Source organism: Pediculus humanus, genomic scaffold, assembly GCF_000006295.1.
Source record: "Pediculus humanus corporis 1103172107775 genomic scaffold, whole genome shotgun sequence".
Taxonomy (NCBI): domain Eukaryota; kingdom Metazoa; phylum Arthropoda; class Insecta; order Psocodea; family Pediculidae; genus Pediculus; species Pediculus humanus.
This window is the reverse complement of record NW_002987371.1, coordinates 19,931-40,101: the sequence shown is the minus strand read 5'-3', so window position 1 is coordinate 40,101 and position 20,171 is coordinate 19,931. Positions and strand designations below refer to the sequence as shown.

At 31.8% G+C, this 20,171-nt stretch overlaps 3 protein-coding genes across 3 annotated transcripts; all 3 read right to left on the bottom strand.

Moving 5' to 3' along the window:
• Positions 1-526: 526 nt before the first annotated feature.
• On the bottom strand, positions 527-1,380 carry Phum_PHUM359110 (erm, putative; the record flags this gene model as incomplete). The annotated part of the gene is made up of 2 exons (XM_002427955.1): positions 527-1,090; positions 1,162-1,380. 2 exons carry the CDS (start codon positions 1,378-1,380, stop codon positions 527-529), a joined length of 783 nt encoding a protein of 260 aa, XP_002428000.1.
• A 2,440-nt stretch (positions 1,381-3,820) lies between these two features.
• Positions 3,821-4,859, bottom strand: Phum_PHUM359100 (uncharacterized protein; the record flags this gene model as incomplete). Its single annotated transcript, XM_002427954.1, has 3 exons — positions 3,821-3,834; positions 4,128-4,252; positions 4,555-4,859. The coding sequence occupies 3 exons, from the start codon at positions 4,857-4,859 to the stop codon at positions 3,821-3,823; spliced, it is 444 nt and encodes a 147-aa protein (XP_002427999.1).
• A 5,858-nt stretch (positions 4,860-10,717) lies between these two features.
• Positions 10,718-19,637, bottom strand: Phum_PHUM359090 (tight junction protein tama, putative; the record flags this gene model as incomplete). The annotated part of the gene is made up of 22 exons (XM_002427953.1): positions 10,718-10,941; positions 11,105-11,319; positions 11,823-11,942; positions 12,037-12,185; positions 12,302-12,498; positions 12,572-12,711; positions 12,805-13,043; positions 13,135-13,270; positions 13,376-13,809; positions 15,287-15,461; positions 16,615-16,837; positions 16,933-17,104; positions 17,194-17,366; positions 17,452-17,573; positions 17,673-17,824; positions 17,895-18,045; positions 18,166-18,226; positions 18,306-18,587; positions 18,671-18,931; positions 19,125-19,309; positions 19,397-19,569; positions 19,608-19,637. The coding sequence occupies 22 exons, from the start codon at positions 19,635-19,637 to the stop codon at positions 10,718-10,720; spliced, it is 4,014 nt and encodes a 1,337-aa protein (XP_002427998.1).
• Between the last annotated feature and the right edge of the window lie 534 nt (positions 19,638-20,171).

Here is a 20,171-nt window from a genome sequence, read left to right as displayed (position 1 = left end):
TTTAAAAAATCATTTATCTTCTTTCATGAAAGTCATTCGTGTAAAATAATTAATAAAAATATTAAAAAAAACGATATTTTTTATTTCAAATGTGGTAATAAAACTTCCTAATTGTCTTTTTTCTTACAACTTATTGAATACTTTAAAAATAATAATAATAATGAAAAAAACAATAAATTTCTGAACATGTATTATAGTAAATATATTTTACTAATATTTAATTAATAAATAAAAAAAATTAACAGAATATTTCTTTTTTTTTTAATGAAAAAGATTAAAAATTATAATGATCACAAATTATTACACTATTAATTATAATTATAAAAGAACAATTTAAGGATATTAAGCGTAAAATACAGCTTTCTAGCTAAAACAAATTAAATTTTTTTGATTTTAATGCGAATATTAACATATTTAAATTATGAGCTATTATTATTATTATTATTATTATTATTATTTAAAAAATTGACGAATCAAAAAGAGAAGAGAAAATAAAAAAAATTTCGTTCGAAAACATTCAATGATTTTAACAAACGCAACCGTTAACTCCCAAACATTGAAATTTATCAATACCATTATTTGATGTAGTTAAATTTTCTTTATTTGATTTTTCTTCCGATGATTTTTCACTCGAATGCGATCCGGGTAAATCTAATGTTAAGGTTGTACCTGTATTCGAACTTTCCCCTCTATTTAAAAAACCTAATTTATTATTACTGTCACTGTCAAAAATAATATTTTTAGTACCATTGAGTGATGATAAACTCTGAGTCTGACATTTTGTCGTAGATCTATCAGGATCACTTAAATATTGTTGAAAAGAATAACTCCTGGTTGCATTAACGGAAATGACGTCAGTATAACACGACGAAGAAGATTTTATTGGATCCGATGAAATAATATCTTTTCTATCGTTTCCACCATATGCCATGCTAAACAAAGCTTCCGGATCGCATACGAATTTATATACGTAACGTTCTCCAGCAACTTTTTGCATTATTCCTTTTTCGTAATAGTAACGAAGTGATCTGCTAAGTTTATCGTAATTCATTGCCGGCCTATTTTTTTGTACTCCCCATCGTCGAGCAACCTAAAAACAAAAAAAATTTAATTTAAAAAAAATAAATACATTATCCAGACAAAACAAACAAATGAAACAACCTCTTCCGGTTCGACTAATTTAAATTCCAATCCTCTTCCTGTCCATGCAATGCAAGCAGCACAACTCGGATCGTCCAGAAGAGCAACTAAAAATTGCCATAATTGAAGAGAACCACGTCTTCCAGAATAACTCGTTGAATTATCACTTACTCCCGGACTCCATAATTTATCATTATTATCTAATTTTTCACGAGTCGTACAACCGGAAGTTGATATCATACCGTGCACTTCGAAACCTATTTTAAATAAAAAAAAAAAAAAAAACTATTAATAATAAATAAATGGGGAAAAAAAAAGCAGAAGAAGATGATGAAGATGAAGAAAGGAAAAAAACAAAAAAAACGTTAAAACAATTTTTTCCAGATTCCCTGGACATTTTAAACCCCTTCAACCCCCTCCACCTTTCCTACTTTTCAACTTCCTATCATCTCACTCTTTTTTTTTTTTTTTTTTTTTTGTTCATCCCTGATAGAAAAAGCTTTAATTTTACCTTTGTAATTATTAATTAGAATGAAAAGCTACACCATGGTATTTTAATTTTCTCCTACATATATTTATTTTTTAATTTTTTTTTTTTTTTCTCCCAGAGAGTAAGAGCAACTAAAAAAAAAAGATGGTGGAGGATGGGATAGGGGTGGAGGAGAGGAGGATGGGGAAAAGGGAGACAGAGGAGGGAAAACGAAAACGGTGGAAAGAACAACAACAACAACCAAGGCAGGAGCAGGAGGAGAAGGAGAAGGAGCAGCAAGAGCAGAATCAGGAGCAGGGGGAGGGGGTGCAGGGGGAGGAGAAGGAGCACTCACAGTGTAATCCTAATTGACACGGGTCTTGTGAATCATCTACTAAATAATGAAAAGAAAAGCTTTTAACAACCGACTATACACTACCTTGAATTTCTATATAAATTCAACGTTTCTCCCCAGAGTCATATTTTCTCTCTTGGAGTTTTCATCATTTAACTTTTTGTTATTTATATTTTGTTTCTAATTTTTTATTAAAGATATTTTAACGTTGTTGCGGTTGTTGTTCGATGATGTAGATGATGATGATAATAATAATAAAATTTTCTAATGTTTAAATTAACCTTTTTTCCCCCTTTCTCCCTCCCCCACCTTCCGTTCATTCTTTTCCTTTTTTTAATCATTAAATCAGATTTTTTTTTAAACGTATAAAATATAATTTTTTTTTTTTTTACGGTATGTTGGCAACCTTGTTTTTAATTCTACGTATTCTTTTGTTTGTTTAATTTAAAAAAAAAAAAAATTATTTAAACATTTTTTTTTTAGTAGAAAATAAAATTCTAAGGATGGATGGATGGATGATGAATTTTGTGGCGGTTTCAAGTTGTTGACATCCGGCGCCCGGAAGTCGAGAAAATTCAACACGTAAAGAAAACAAACAAAAACAAACAATTTTCAACTCAAATGAGGAGAGGACAAACTTTAATACAACTCTGAACATACAAACAGAGAGAGAGAGAGAGGGGGGGGGGGTTTAATTGTGCAAAAGATTCTTTCTTTATTAGTTTTCTTTTGCGTTTGTTTGCTTTTTAAATAAAAAAATTAAATTTTTTTTTTATCCGCCATTTAAAATTTTTTTTTTTATTAATTCGAAGAAAAAACAGGCGTGACAATATTAAAAAAAAAAATTTATTATTATTATTATTTTTTAAACAAACGTCAATTTAAAAAAAAAAAAAAAAAAAAAATCTGCATATTGTTTACAAAATGATATTAATATTATTATTATTATTATTATTATATTTACCGGGTAAAATAAAACTTGTTGATTTTCCCGGCACGCTTCACCTACCGAATAAGGGATGAAGAAGAAAGAAAAAAAATTTTTTTTTTTTTCATTTATAAACACAAAAAAAAAAAAAAAAAAAATGAAGTGAACGGCAACAACGTTTTACCCCCTTAGGCATCCCTAAAATGAAAAGTTCAAAATGATGTAGGAGATCAAAAGGGAAAATGGTAAGGAGGAGGCGGTGGTGGTGGGGTAGGGGTCGATGGGTGGATGAGTGAGTGGGTGGGTGGTGGTGGTGGTGGTTGAGAAGGGCATAATAAAAGAGGGTTGAATATCTACTACAAGAGCGTAACAGATGATCCCGCAGCGATATCAAATTGATTTTCAAACTAAATTTTTTATGTATACATACACCGAATATTTTTTATTTAAAAAAAAATTCTTAATAATATTTTATGTAACGTGTAACGTTTTTTGTCGTGGTAATAGAAAAAATAATAATAATTTAATTACTACAATAACTTTGATTATTTTTTATCGAACGTTTATGTGGTAAAACATAAAACTTTTTTTTTTCCCACAATGATTCTTTTCCATGATTTTTATCGCGTACCCCCCTTCCCTCCCCTCCCCCTGATATGATTTTATAATATCATTTGCTGGAGATATCGAGGATAAAAATTTTTAGTATTCATAATAATAATAATAATAATAATGAAAACAGAAGGAACAATTGAAAATTTGATTTAAAGCAAACAATTTTCCATCTCTCTCAATCTCACTCTCTCTCTCACTCTCTCTCTCTCTCACTCTCTCACTCTCACTCTCTCTCTCTTTTTTTTTTTAAAAACATTTTCCAAGGGTGTGATTTTCATACAAGCTTCGAAATAATAATAATAATAATAATAAATTACATAACAAAGACTTAGAATGCAGATTTTTTTTTTTTTTAGTCTTTTCTTCTTCTTCGTATTATTATTATTATTAATATCGAATTTTGTCGTGGCACGATCTAAGTCAATTTCCTCGCCGTATTTTTTCCCTGACGAAGTCTTTTTATTCCGAGATAAAACGTGATTTTTATAACAATTATTTATTATAAAAAAAAGAAAAAAAATTTCCTTCTTTTCCATCATCTCCATCTTTGATGAGTTACAACAAATTTTAATAATAAATTTTTTAAAAAAAAAAAAAAAAAAAAAAAAAGGAAAACTTACCATTGTGCTGTTGAACGATTGGTATATCCTGCATGTGTTCGTACCCTTGATCCAAAGGTTCTTTTTTAACGGTCACGTGATGAGCAATATTAGATTGAGTTTCGCACAAAGATGGTGGAGGTGTTCTAAATCCGGAAAATTCAAAACAAAATAAATTTTTTCTTTAAATATAATACATATAATGAGAATCCACGCAAAAAGCAAACGATAATAATGATAATAAAAAAGGGTTAAAGGGGGAAAATGAAAACTTGACTCCGATGATGGGGGGGTTAAAAGGATTTATTAATCTCATCCTAAAACACAAATTTTATTGTTAATAATTAAATAGGTTTGATTATAAGTCGATAGTCCGATTAGTTGGAAAAAAAAAAAATCTCGTTTCGATTTATTATTATTATTATTATTATTGTTTGTTTTTCCTCACCTAAAACAAGATTGTGAAATATTAAAAAAAGCTGATCTCGATACTGTTTCATCAAATGTTGTTGTTGTTGTTTTATCACGATTTGGTGAATATCTTGTAAAACATGTTGGTTGGGGGGTTGTAGTAAAACAACCGTAATTATATTGATGTGGGGGTCCATAGGGTCCATATGGTACGTGAGATATATACGGACGTGTTTCTTGTTTTATGCAAATGTTTCCACCTGTCAAAAAAAAAAGAAGAAGAAAATTTAAAGATAATTCCAGAAAGAAGACCACCGACAGAGATAAAAGATATAATTCCATAATCTTATATCAAAAGATTCCAGCTGATTTCTGGAATTACTTAAAATTTTTTTTTAAAAAAAGAAAGATGGCTGATATTTTATAGAGACAAAAAATAAATTTTTTTCCAAAAAAAAAAAAAAAAACAATTGAATTATTATTATTATTATTACTAATATTAATTTATAAAATGATTCTGACCTGTTAAATGATGATGATGATGACGATGATGATGATGATATTCTGGATAATAGTGTTCATTTTCTTCTATTTCTGTACCATAACAATTTCCTTGACCTTAAAAAAAAAAAAGAAAAACCAACACACAAAAAAAAATAAGAAAAAAAAAAAAATTCTTCTGGAAGTGACATATTTTTTTCCCTTATTTAACTTTTGATGAATGAATGAATGAATGAATGAATGAATTGAAATGTTTGGAGGGAATAAACACATCATAGAAAACTTGATTTTATTCTTTTTCATTTTTTTGTCCTTCTCCAACAACATCATTCATGATGTTGACAAATAGTGTGACAGAAAATAATAATAATAATAATAATAATAATAATAATAATAATAAATTTTAACTTGAATTGAATTATTATTATTATTATTATTATTACTTTTTTTTCTCATTAAACTTATTCAATTTTTTTATTGATTTTTTTTTTTCACAAAATATTTCAAGGACAATATTTATGTCAAATTATTATTATTATTATTATTTTCTTCAAGTTCATAGGTCAATTAAACAAAAAATTTACCTTTTACCTTATTGAAAAAATGTTTTAATAATAATAATAATAATATGATTTAATGAAATTAAAAACCAATGAGAACCATTGACCATTAGAAATTGGTGGTTGGTTAATTGGGGATGATATGACAATTTAATAAAGTAAATAGAAACAGGGTGTACACACATACACACATATAAGTAAACATGATTAGTCATTTCAAGGGATTGTCAACGACCACCACCTCCGCCACCCTCACCACCACCACTACCATCACCATCATCATCACAACCTCATTATTCTCCCTTTAATCACTTTAAATTTATTTTCACTGTATTATATCCCTTTCAAAACTTAATTATTATTATTATTATTATTATTTACATTACCTGATATTTGAGATTATTTTACAACAAAAGAAAAAGACACACAAACAAACAAACACAAACACACACACATTTATAAATGTCAATAATGATAATGAAATTTTTTTTGGTTTTGTTTTAAATTTATTTTTTTATATGTAAGTTATCAATTATGATTTATTGATTATTTGAAAATATGTTTCATGTAGATTTGATTGATTTTCCATTTTCTTCTTTTGGAAAATTCTTTTCAATAAAATTTTACAATTAATTTTATTATTGGGTTGGCCAGTAATTATAATTATGGATTTTCCACCAACAGATAGTTTGTTCATGAGTTTGTTTACATTTTTGCACAGACAAGAAGAACTTTTGATAGGTTACTACTTGGTTCCTTCTGTAACATTCGGTACCAAAATTTCATGGAACTCTTAAATTGTGTGTGAGGAAAAGACATTTAAAGCCAATGGGGAGCCAAAGCTAGCATTTCCTCCACATTTTCCTTTTTTGAAAGGGTGTGTCAATGCTTCACAAGTTCATAAAAAGTTGTGGGCTGTGTAGGGTGATGAAACCTTAAAAGAATGGCAGTGTCAAAATTCCGGAGATTTTTCTTTGAAAGATGAGGATAGCTCTGGGCTTTTAGTGGAGGTTGAGAATGACTAAATAAAGACCCTCATTGATTATGATCGGCATAGTTTGACAAGGGGCATTGCAAAGAAGGTAGATGTGTCACATACGTGCGGCTTCTTGGGTACCAAAAGAAGGTTGACCCATAACCTTGGGGAGTGTGAGTTAATTAGGCAACTTGGTCTTTGTGATATGCTTCTTAAACGCAATGCGAATGACCCTTTTTTGAAAGGATGGTCACCGGAGATGAAAAGTGGGTTGTCTATGATAACATTTTGTCGAATATATTCTGGTCTAGGCAAGGGAAACAAACACCAACAACTTCTAAGGCTGACATTCACATTCATAAAAAGGTACTGTTATCAGTTTGGTGGGATTGCAAAGGTATGGTGAGCTGTTGCCACGAAATCAGACCATAAATTCAGAGATTTATATTCGACTAATTTAAATTAACGATTATTTATTAACGATATGCATCGATGATATGAACATAAAACAAAAAAATAATAATAATAATGACAGTGAAAAAACGTCACCACCAACAACAAATAAGAAACATAAAAATGAATTTGATTGTTAATTAACTTACTTTCTTGAATCCAAGGACTTCTAAGTTCTTGAAATATGGTTCCTAATAATCAAATATAAATAAAAAATTTAATAATTAATTATCTATTTATTATTTATAATAAATAAAATAACAATAAATTAACTACGATGATGGTTAACGAAGTTTCATAAACGCTCCATAAAAAAGCAAACCCTATAACGTACATATTTAAAATTTAACGTAAAAAATCGTGGCTTTAGATGAGAACGAAAATAAAAATTTTGGCGGGTTTTTTTTTTGTTGTTATTGTAAACAAATCTTTTTCGTTCATACGAAAAATGTTTTTTAACAAACGAAATTTTTACAGAAATTATTAATTAACGATTAAATTTATAGAATTAAAAAATCACCTTCTGATGTATGAGATCCTTTTTCGTGGATTCCAACACCGGAAACGCAATCATCATCATCATTTTCCGTTTTTGATCTTATTGATGACCCGACGTAATTAGAAGAATGTGAGCTTCCAAAACCGTTATCCTAAATAAAAAATATTTAAAAAACGAAAAAATTCTTTATATTAAAAAAAGAGAGAGAAAGAGAAAAAGAGAGAGAGAAAGAGAGAGAGAGAGAAACATAAGAAATATTGAAATGCATTTGTCTCCTTTGAATCTGACGACTTTACGTTCGAATCATCATTCCGGAAATAGAACAATCTTGAACCGGAAACGGAACTAAGAAAATTTTATAAACAAATCGATTTAAAAGAAATGAAATTTTCCATTAATTTTCTCGTTATTATTAAATATTAGGTTAAAATATTTCCAAAGAGGGAGAGAAAAGAAGAAAAAAAAAAATATTGAAATTTTTTTCAACTTTTCTTTTTCTTTTACCCTCTGAAACTTTTTTTTTTTTTTTTTTTTTTCTTTAACGTTATTTAATTTCTACTTTTTCAAAATTGAATCATTCAAAATAGAAAAACTAAGCAAAAGGAAATCAAAAAAAAATATTTTAAATTTGTAAAAACAAACAACAACAATAAATGTTTGCTGTCGAATAAAAAAAAAAAAAAATTTCATTAATCAAAACAACAATTTTAACGAATTTTTAAAAGTGTTTTGAGGGGGGGGGCTGTGGGGTGTGGGGTGTGAGGTTAAAACAAAACAAAAGAAAAACCTTTTGTTAAAATTTTCTTTTTTCTTTTCTTTCTTTCCAAACAAAAAAAAAAAAAAAACAGGTAAAACTGATGATAGTAGTAAACGATGTCAAGCTGTGTAAAAACCCAATTAAACTAAAAGGCTTCATACGGTGCTAAAACAAACTAACAAGAACAACACATCATCATCATCATCATCATCAGCTGTAACCTTTTTTTCAAATAATCAAAATCAGATAATGATGATAAAAATATCTTTTGTTAATGCTCCAAAATAAGAAAAAAATTTTCTTTTTTTTCCCTATCTCTCTCTCTCTCTCTCTCTCTCTCTCTTTCTCTCACGTTTGTTTATATAATTATCCATTATCAAAATGAAAATTTTTGTTTACAAGGTGTTAACAACAAACAACAAACAACAACAACGACAACAATTTATTAAATATATTGCAATAAACTTACCATTCTTTTAAGGGAATCCCCCACTTGTAAAAAAAAATTTGGTTTTTTTTCACACAAATCACATATTTAAAACACAAGGAGGGGAAGAAGGATAGAATACTACTACTACTACTACTACTACTCAACGGTGAGTATTATTATTGTTAATAACAAATAAATAAATAAAAAATTATGGATTTGAAAAAATGTTTTCACTTGAATTCATTCACTTCTTGTTTGTATCTTTTCATATTATTGATGAGATTCCCATAAAAAAAAAAAAAAAAAAGGAAGAAGAAGGTATTAAAGAGTGCATGCACGTGAAAATGTAAAAAATTAAACCACGCCCAGGAAAATTATTTACTAACGTTTTGATTGGTTAAAAAAATGAAAAGGGGAGTATTTTGAAAATTTTTTTAACCAATCATGAATTTTTCTTTTCTTTTCTCTTTTTCCTTTTTTTTTTCCTTTTTCTTTTTTTTCTTGCTCGGGAAAATTAAAAAATCAACAACAGGAGCAGGAGCAGCAGAAGAAAATTTTTTTTTTTCTTCTTTTTTTTCCTTCTTTCTTTCTTTCTTACACACTTTTTTTTATTTTATTTTTTTATCTTCTGCTTTATTATTATTATTTTTTTTCTCTCTCTTTTTTATATTTTTTTTTTATCCGGGTATTATTATTATTATTATTAATTTAAAAACGTTTTATTATTATTATTATTATTTTAAAAAACGATTGTTTTTAATTCGGTTTCGTGTTGAAATATTATTTGTTTTTTTTTTTTTTTGTGATTTGTCGGGAAAAAATTTTCCGTTTGTGAATATTATTATTATTATTATTACGACGTAGGACAATTTAATAAGGTAAAATTTACTTATTTATTTATTTATTTGTTGTAATTGTTCGCCATTAATAATTTTTTTTTCTTTCCAATCTTTCGGAAAATTTTATTGATTGACTTTTTCTTTTTTTTCTTTTTTTTCTTATAAAGGTTTAAGGAAATCGTAAAAAAAATTAAAATAAATCAAATACAATTTTAAAATATAATTATATTGATATTAAAAAAAAGAATATACGCACGCACGTACGCATACACGCACACGCACGCACTTACATACAAACGCACGCACGCACGTAGGCTCGCACGCGTACAAAAAGTTTTATTTAAAAAAATTATCATTATCATTTTTTTTTTTTTTTCATATAATAAGGTACAAAATTTTCTTTTTTCTTTTTTTCAATTAAAAAAAACGTACCTGAAAACGATTCGTTACGCGGCACGTCATTATCATTAACTTCCTCCCTCCCTCCAAAAAATTAAATTCCGGTAAATTCTGAGGGAGAAAAAGGCAGCACGAAAATGCTTTTCATTTGTCCTACGGTGTAGGTAAACAGGTAGATAGGTACGTAGGTACGTTTCATTTTTATTTTTTCAAACAAAAAAAAAAAAAAAAAAAAATTTCGTACAAAAACTAAAAACTATACTGTAACAATTAGTTTAAAAATTATTATTATTAAATATAATATTAAAAATAATAATAATAATAATAATCGAACTTCGTTGCATCGTCATCGTCGTCATCGTCATCTACGTCATCATCATGGGTGCGGATGCTGCTGCTGCTTCTCAGCATCCTTCTTCATCAGGATACTTTTCAGCAGCAGCATCCTGAGCCCATCCGATGACTCCGTCACGATGACGTCATTACACTTCCGTACGATTTTGAATTGATTACGTCACGTATTTACATAACTTAAATAATCTACAACAATTTCAACTAAAATTTAAAAAAAAAAAAAAAAATACAAAACTTAAAGTTGGAAAAAATGGCTGCGGCGAGGAGGGGAGAGAGCGGGGAGCGGGAGGGGGAGGAAATAAAAGTACAGAGCGACAAATATTAAATAAGATAGAGAGATAGAGAGACAGAGAGAGAGAGAGTGAGATAGAGAGCAGGTTAATTAATATGAAATCGATCGTGGCACCAGCTACGCTACTCGCGTCCATTCATTTAAAAATGATCGACCATGACGGAGACGCTGTTTGAATTTCTCGAATCCACGATTCCCGTGTCCAAAACGACTTTTTGCCATTTCGACGGTGATCCCGCTTGAAGTGCGAGTGACCAATCGTTGTCATCGTTTGCCGCTCTGTGTGGAAGACGAAGTTCGACGGGTATGCCGAATTTCAAACCCTGAGGACCGCACATGACCAAAGGACTTAATAGCGTTTCACCTGGAAAACAAATTCAAAAAAAAAAAACAAAAAAACTTATGAGAAGTGCCTCGAACTCACGTTGGGGAGGGGAAGGGGGAGGTGGAAGAAATACCGAACCGAACTGAATGAATGAATGAATGAATGAATGAACGGAATAGAGAAAAGAAAAACAAAAACCTACCTCGATCGGCGTCAAGAGGCGGCAAATGTGCCTCGTTCGCCCTGCAGACTTTGAAGTAAATTTCTTGCTGAACACCGTGAGGTATGGCACCGGGAGGGACACGAAGGGACACTCCCGTTTCTTGATTTTCAAGGACTCCCCCCTCGTGAGTGAATATCCCTCTAGCCGTTGCCACAACCCCCCCATTGCCTTTTCCATTCACCATACCCCTATCCCTGCGTTAATTAAAAAGCGCCACTCATGAATAAGACTCTTCTTTAAAAAGTTAGATTTATTATTATTATTATTATTATTATTAATATCTAGCAAAAATGATGACGTAATGATAAATAAATAAATAAATAAATAATTTTTTAATTTTTTTAATTCGAAACAAGAAAAAAACCTAATTAAAAAATTATAAAAATATTATTAATTATGGAAATGATGTTGAGGCCCTGTCACGTGACGTGATGATAATTTTCCTTTTCGATTATTTTCGAGAATGAGAGAGAGAGAGAAAGAGAGTGAGAGTGAGAAAAAGAGAGAAAGAAAGAGAGAGAGAGAGAGCAGGCCCCATCATCCAAAGTTTTCTTTTTTTTTCCGAAAGAAACAAATCGAATTTTTTCCAGTCGTCCCGTTAAAAACGTGACGTCACCGAGTCATGATAATACATCCACGATGATGATGATGATGATAATAATAATAATGATGATGATGATGACGACGCAAGACTCACCTCATGTTATGTTCCAAATAATGTGGTTTCTTATACAATTCGAAAGCGCTTCCTCTTTGTTCTCTATTTGCCAAATCGAGTCCGCTAACTTCGCGATTGTGTCCGGGTCCTCCGTTGTGACTGAATCGTGAAACGAAAAAAAAAATTAATCAATCAATCAATCAATCATTCATTCAATCATCATCATCATCATCATCATCATTATGAAAATTACTTTAACGAATACGGCGGATCCTGATGTCTGGAATGTGGGCTCATGTTATAATAATATTGTGAATTACGATTTGGAGATATTGTCGGAGATATCATGTCACTTTTCATGTTGTTCATATCGACGTCGGAATATTTTCCAGGTGATAAATTCTTTAAAGAAGAAAAAAAAAAAAATAATAATAATAATAATAATAATTTCGTCAGAATTTTCTTTTTTCTTTTTTGATTTTCACGACGTAAAAATGAAAATGGACGATGATTTATACCCCGTTGTGATGTATTGAATGAGAATAATTGTTTCCGTCTACTCCGCCGGCTAAAGAATAAGATTTTGCGTGTTGGTAATGATCTTTAGCCATGGTTCCCGGAGGAGATGCTGGATGCCTCCATTGACTTCTCTGACCGTCGTGATTGTGATTGCTTGTCGCGCCCGGTGGACCCCAATGATTCATGTCATTTTGACCTAAAAAAGTTAATAATTATTTGTCGTCGTGACGTTTCACAGGAATGGAGGAATTCTAGAAAAAAAAAATTACTGGAATGATGATTCGAAGAACCCCACGATTGGTCCGTTGGCGGTTGTTGTGGCGGCCTGTAATTTTTAGGTTTCGGAGGAGGTACGGGTTTGTGATTTGCCGTTTTCGGAGGAGGTGCGGGTTTTCCATATTCCGGACCCCTATTAAACCAAAAATACAATTATAGTTATTATTATTATTATTACATGCGATCGATCCCTCCCCTTTCCCTTCCCCTTCCCTTCCCCCCTTACCTGTATTTCTGATAATCCGAATTTTGAAGTTTTCCATTATTATTATTACTAGGCGGTATAACTTCTTTCGATAACGGTTGAGCTGTCGATCTTGTGAACCTGTACGGATCGTGTGAGCGAGGAGATGGATTATTATTATTATTATTATTACTCGATTTCAAATCGTCGTGAGCATTTGGACCGAAGCGATTATTATATGAATCGTAGGACGACATGGAATCGTAACTGTTACTGTTCTGCTCCGAACATACAAAAAAAAAAAAAAAATCGTTAAAAATTTTGAAAACCGGATATCGGATACCGGATGTGATATAAATTATACAAACTCACGGTTTTGACATTGTTATTGTGTCTTTCCAACGAAGAACTTGGAGCTCTCATGTGCGGCGTTGCATTTATGTAATTGGGAGGATCCGTCGGTGAAGGAGGACCGCCATCTTTACCAAATAATTTATCCTGACCCGTCCTGAAAATCAACAATGATAATAATAATAATAAGAAACGTATATCGAACGCAATGGAGAAAAAAAGAAAATTAATCTCCTCTGTCTCTCTCTCTCTCCCTCCTAACCTCGAAGCATTTATATTCGCTCTCGGAGGTTTGTTCGTCCGATCGATTCTCGGCGGAAGTTCGGGAGCAGCTTGACGATCTGGCGGAGTGAGAGGATATTTATCCCTTTGTTTATCCGGTGGTGCGACGACTCCCCCTCCACCACCACCACCCGTTCCTCTTCCCAAACCGCCACTCCGTCCGTAATCTAATTCTTGTATGATTTGCTGGTATCCGTTCGGCGGGGCGTAGGGCGGCGGAGCATTGTACGAAGGTATGTCGTCTTGGGTCGCTATGCTCGGATCGCTAGAGCTTTTCACTAGTCCCCTTGGACGCGTTTGTTGCAACCCGGTACGCGGTTCGGGTGAAAGGTCTAGGTCACTTTCCGGAGAAGACGCGTATGAAAATCGAGATGTCATTGGAAATAGGAAGTCATCGGACAGGGCTTCTTCGGGCTAAAAAACAAAGGGTTCAATGTATATATATACGTATTTAACAAAGCGTGTGCTACACACAAAAACAAAAAAAAAAAAAAATAATAATAATAATAATACATGTAAAAAAAAAAAAAATCTGACAAAAGCCCTGGAAAAGATATTATTCATGCATTTTGACGTGTATTTTTTTCCTTTTTTTTTTTTTTTTTCGTATGTTGGCAACAACACAGCCAAATAAAACATACATTATTTTATTACAAATAATTATCATGCGTACATAAAAAAAAAATTATGGTTGTCCCACATTATCATAACAATACACAATATTTTATATAATAAGCAGGAAAATACAAAAAAATATCATGGAGACCCCCCCCCTCCCTCTCTCTCTCTCACACACATTTTTCCCTGCTTATTTATTTATTTTTTTTTTCCGTTTAAATGTTAAAAATTTTTTTAATTAGACGCTTAATTTAATTAAGTCACCCTGTCAAAATAAATAATAATAATAATAATAATAATAATAATAATAATTAAATTATTACGAGTGACACCGCAACGTAAAAACGTTAAATTACCATATCCGGTATAATTATAACACGTAAACGCTAAATATTTTTACTTGTTTATTAATATACGTAGAAAAACATCCATTATTATCATTATTATTAAAATATAAAAATTTTTATTACGTTTTGAGTATGATTGCCCTCGTTTTCAGTCTTATTATATTAATTTTATAATATAATTATAAAAAGGAGCAGACAAACATGCAACAAACAAACAAATAAATAAATAAAATTAATCATCATGCGAACAACAAACAATTAAATTGTTTTAAAAAAATCACAAGACAACAATAACTACTAATACGACGACGAGGACGAGGACGACAACGACAACAAATACAACAAACAAAAAGGAACAACTACCAAGACAAAAGAAACAATCGGTGGGGGAAAAACGAGGGAAAAAATGACGGGAATAAGACGGGGGGGGGAAACTTTTCCGATGATTCTTATATGAAACCGAAAAATTGTTCGGTTATGACGGAATAACGGTTAATGCAACAATCGGATTTGCTTTGAATCATTGTGGGAGTCAATGTTTCGTAAGATGGTTCGGACGGGAGGGGGGGTGATATGTGAGTAACGGATGCACTGTTTCGATACGATTGAATCCCTCGTTCGATAGGTTCGATATATCGCGACGTGGGACACACTCGAAAGTAAACGTCTGACGGGATTTCGACCGGCTACAAAAAAAAAAAAAAAAAAAAAAAATAAGAAATCGTCAATGTAAAGAAAATTCTAAAAACCTCCATCCCTCCCTCCCTCCCACCCCTCCCCCCCGGACGAATCGACCCGACGCAGCAAAACACAAAAACAAAATTATTATTATTATTATTATTGTTGCTGTTGTTGCTGTTGTTGCTGTTGTTGTTTTCGATCTAAAAAAAAAAAAAAAAAAAAAAAAAAAATATTTTTCAACTTACTTTCGTCTCGCTCATCCAAACCGGTGACGTTTGTTGTTTATCGATCAATTCTCGAAGTTTCCTATACCAGGATTCCGGACTAGTCAACGTGATAAAACAAGAAAAAGTGTGACCCCAAACTTTTTCCAATTTTTGACATTGTTCAAGTAATTTTTTGCTGCTCTTATGCGATCCCCTAAAATTAAAATCATTTTCGTTTGTTTTATGACCATAAAAGAGAGAGAAAGAGAGATAGAGAAAGAGAGAGAGAGAGAAAGAGAGAAAAGCGATGACTTTTATGAAAAAAATTTTTTTTTTCTAATATATACAAAAACTGTGTGAAAATGTTAAAAAAAACAAATGTTGTTTCGCTTACGGACACATTTCTCGACATTTTGACATCTTATTTACTTTTTACAAGGGGGGGGGGAAAATGATAATAATAATAATAATAATAATAATAATAATAATAATAATAATAATCATTAAAGCTTCTTCATGCAACCAACCGCATCTCTTTCCCCTTTTCTATGCATATTCTCTCAAATTCGTAAGTAAACAAATCAACGCGTAGAGTACTCGCGTACTTTATCAAATCCGTTTTATTATTATTATTATTATTACTATTATTATTATTATTATTTGATATAAAGGCTACAAAACCACAACCGATCCCCTCGACCAACCCCCTCGTCCCGTAAATTTTTTTTTTTTTTAAATTTTCCGGGTGAGTATCAAAGTTACGGCGAAGAAAATAATAATAATAATAAAAAAAAAAGCAAATACATATAAAAATATTTCCGTAACGATGAATAAATAATGAATGAGTGAGTGAATGAATGAATGAATGAATGAATGAATGAATGATCGTCAAAAATAAATCGTCCGCCACCATTTTTTTTTTTTTTTTTTTTTTTTTAAAAAAAGATCTCTCACTCACTCAAAAAAAAAAAATTCATCGTCCACATTGCCCCCAATTCCCTCTTTTTTCCTTTAGCACTTTTTCCCTTCCCACCGCACACTGATTTTCAGTTTTTTTTTCGTCAATACACAAAACAACCCTTTATTATTATTATTATTATTATTAATAATATTATTAAATCCTCGAAACCTTTTCCTATCTTTTCTTTTCTTTTTTTTTTTTTTTTTTTTTTTAATTTGCTTTCTTATTGTTTTTTTTTTTTTTTTTTTGTTGTTGTTTACTCACCAGTTTAAGAAGCCGAATGCAGTACTTGCAAAAAATAAATAAGAATTATTTTTTATAAATTTATAGTAATTAATTAATTAATTAATAATTGAAATGTGTGCGTGGGCGTGAGTGCGTTCACACACACACACACACGACTTACTTGGACACGGCCGATCTAAGCTCTTTGATGACGTGTTTCGTTTCCGCTTTTAGGAAAATGACGATGGGATAAAATTGAGCGTAATTCAAACGATCCACGGCGTTCGGAGTTATGTCCAGCAGAGCGTGTTTTCCCCTGTCCATGATTTCCCTTATGGCCGACAAACGTATTATTCCAGATGATTTTTGACTTTTCGGCGCATCTTCCATGTTGTTATCGAGTTCTGAACAACAACAAAAAATTTCCCCGTTAACCATCAATATTTTTACCACCCTTCCAATTAACGACAGAAAAAAAAAAAAAAAAAGAAAAACCTACGGGGAGACGTGAATTTATCTGGAAAATCTTTCAATATTTTATCTCTGGCAATGTCCGCGACGGGACCGAAAAGCACGACCGGCCTTATAAATCCCGGATGACGAAGGAAAACTCTTTCGTATGCCGGAAATTTACTTATGCTGTCGGAAAACACGACGTCGTCCCAGTGATCCTTTTTTTTAAATGACAAAAAAAAACAGTTAAAAATATTTTAAATATAAAAAAAAAAAGAAAATTCTTTTGTTTTCTTATCTGTTTTACCCTGCTGAGAGATTTCGAACGTCTGTGACTGTTTCGTCGTCTCCTGAAAAAACTTCCACGACTTTCCGATGCCGACAATTCTTTTTTCGTGGCATTAAATTGCGCCGTCGCCAATTCTTCAGCTCTTGCCTTATTCGGAATTATTCCCTTTTGAACTTCTTGATTATTTCGACCTTTAATTTTTAATACGTATTATTCATTATTCATTATTGTTAAAATAAATTTATAAAAAACAAATTTGAAAAAACCTTTGTATACCTATTCTAAAAACTTGCCACGATCCTACGACGCCATTGTGTAAAGTGTCGACAACTCGAAACACGTCACCTTTTCTAAAACACATTTCTCCCTTGTTCGGTTGATCGTAATTGAAATGCGCTCTAAAAAAATTCATAACAACAAAATGGAGTAATGCCTTAAAAATAATAATAATAATAATAATCGTCTTCTGATTATTATTATTATTATTAAAAACTCACTTTACGTAAAATGAATCTCCCCTTTGAGATTGTACGACTTGTTCGTATTCGTCCATTCTGTGCTGTACAATGAGATCAATTTGGTCTTGAAGGCTCAGCAAAAATAAAACGGCTTCCTCACGCGTGACACCTTTCATGTCCATGTCATTAACCTAACCGGAACCAAAAAAAAATTAACAAAAAATTTTCCCAAAAGAAAAAGAAGCCAGGATCGGTTCAAACCTTTAATATTTTATCTCCGGGTTGAAGTCCTTGTAGGGAAGCAGGACTTCCAGGTTGAACGGCGGTAACAAATATTCCAGATTCATTTCCTCCAGTTAAACGAATCCCTACGGAACCGTCTTTTTGGAATGATATAAACCGTGGATCGGGCCTTTTAACAAGAATAAAAAGAATAAGAAGGAAAAAAATAAATATTTACAATAACCATTATTATTGACTTTGACTTTTTTTTTTTTTGTTGCTTCGAGCAAAAAATTTTTTTATTACTCACACAGGATGTTTAGAACGAAGTAAATCATCCTCGTACAATTGCCTCCGACTGCTGTAATAGTCTGCAAAAAAGGAAAAAAGGAAAAATGACGTCACGTTAATTTTTATTAATAAAAAAATAAATAAATAAATAATCATCACCTTCGGTTCTTGGCGGTGGAGGTCTCGGGGGTTCTTCGAGACCGCTCCTCGACCTGCTATGTGCATGATGATTTCCGGCCGAGTTTTGAGGGGTCGAGGGTCTGTCCAATTGACTCAGGCTGACGTCGTTTAAAAGGGGACCCCGCGATCGGCCGCGAGGTGCTAAATTGCTTTTATCGTCGAAATGTTGTTGGTGAGCGTGACGCGTGGGTGGTTGAACGTATAAATTTTGTGTCGGGTAATTGGCACCAGAAAAATTTTCCAGATAATTCCCTTGAGAATCTGTAAGGATATTTAAACATCATATTTTTTTCTATCCTTGTTGTTTAATATTAACGTTCCCGAATAAAATTATTATGTAATACCTTTGGTATTATTATTCGTTGCATTTTCCTGCTGTCCCGATCCCGGTCCCGGTCCCGATCCCGGCCTCCTTTCCCTTTTCACGACCAAACTAAGTTTCTCTTTTGTGTTTTCAATTAATTTCCTCGCTTCCTTCAACGACAAACCGTCCGTGCTGTGATTGTTTATTTTCAATAGGACGTCACCTTCTTGAACGGAATTTTCCTTGTCCTGCCTCGTGAATTCCCGAACGTAAATCCTACAACCGAGGACTAAACCGAAATCTGTAATGATAATAATAAGGTATTTGCAAAAACCAACAACCGACCAACCATAATCGATGAAAAAAATTTGAAATTGAATTTTTTTTTTTCTCTCTCACATTTTGACAACCGCAAAATTACACGAGGAAACCAGAATTGATTTCCAAGTCAAAAAAAACTAAAACTGAAAATAAGAAGAGAGGCAGACACTCACCATCTTTTTTTTTAGTTTTATTGAGTTGAACTCTTAGAGTGTGTGGCTGAGGAGCCGGAAGAATTATTTTTCTTCGAACTGTGAGCGCGACCGTGTGACCCGAATCCCTCAAAACTTGTACGGCTCTCGCATATTCGACATTTTCCAGGGATATCCCATTTGCACTTATGATGCAATCGTTAACCCTGGAAATTAACAAACAAAATTTTCAACAATTAAAATCATCATCATCATCATCATCATCGGCGAATACTAATGATGATGATAATTACATGAGTTTTCCCTCGGCGGGTCCCGCTTTGAGAACGTCCGATATGGCAATCGATGGATCACCGTTGGCAAAATGCGGATTATCCCGACCGCCGGAAACGGCAATTCCAAAACCGTATCCAGGAACTCTAGATAGAGTGACTTGATGAGTCTCCCATATGATTCTTTCGCCATTCTGAAAATATAAAATAAAACATTTCGAATAATTCACACGTGAGTGAGTGAGTGACTATAGTCAGTCATTCTGCGGTCACAGGACGCCGTGTGATAATAATAATAATAAAGTGATCCGTCACGATTTCGTACTTCGTAGTACCTCGTGTTACAAATGCAAAATCACAAACTTAATCGTGTGAAGAATAAGGGGGAGGGGGGCACCGATTCGAAATTTTTTTTTTTTGGAAAAGATTTTCTCGGTAGAAACTCCGTTGAAAAAAAAAAAAACCCGAGTATTTTATAACTCATTGATACCTCTCTCTCTCTCTCTCTCTCTGGTATCCAGACGTCAAGAGGTTCCAAAATTACACCGCGGCATTAACAATAATAATAATAATAATAAAACTCTTTTCAAAAACGATTAAAATCATTTTATAATGATTATTATTATCATTTTTTTTTAAATTCTTATAAATTTGAAACTGGAAGTTTTTAACGACGTTTGCTTGCTTGCTTATTTGTTTGTGTTTTAATTTTTTTTCCAGTGCACGTTTCCTGCGTAGAAATTTCTAGAATTTGATAAAGTGATAACAACGTACGTATGACGCATAATCAAAAAGT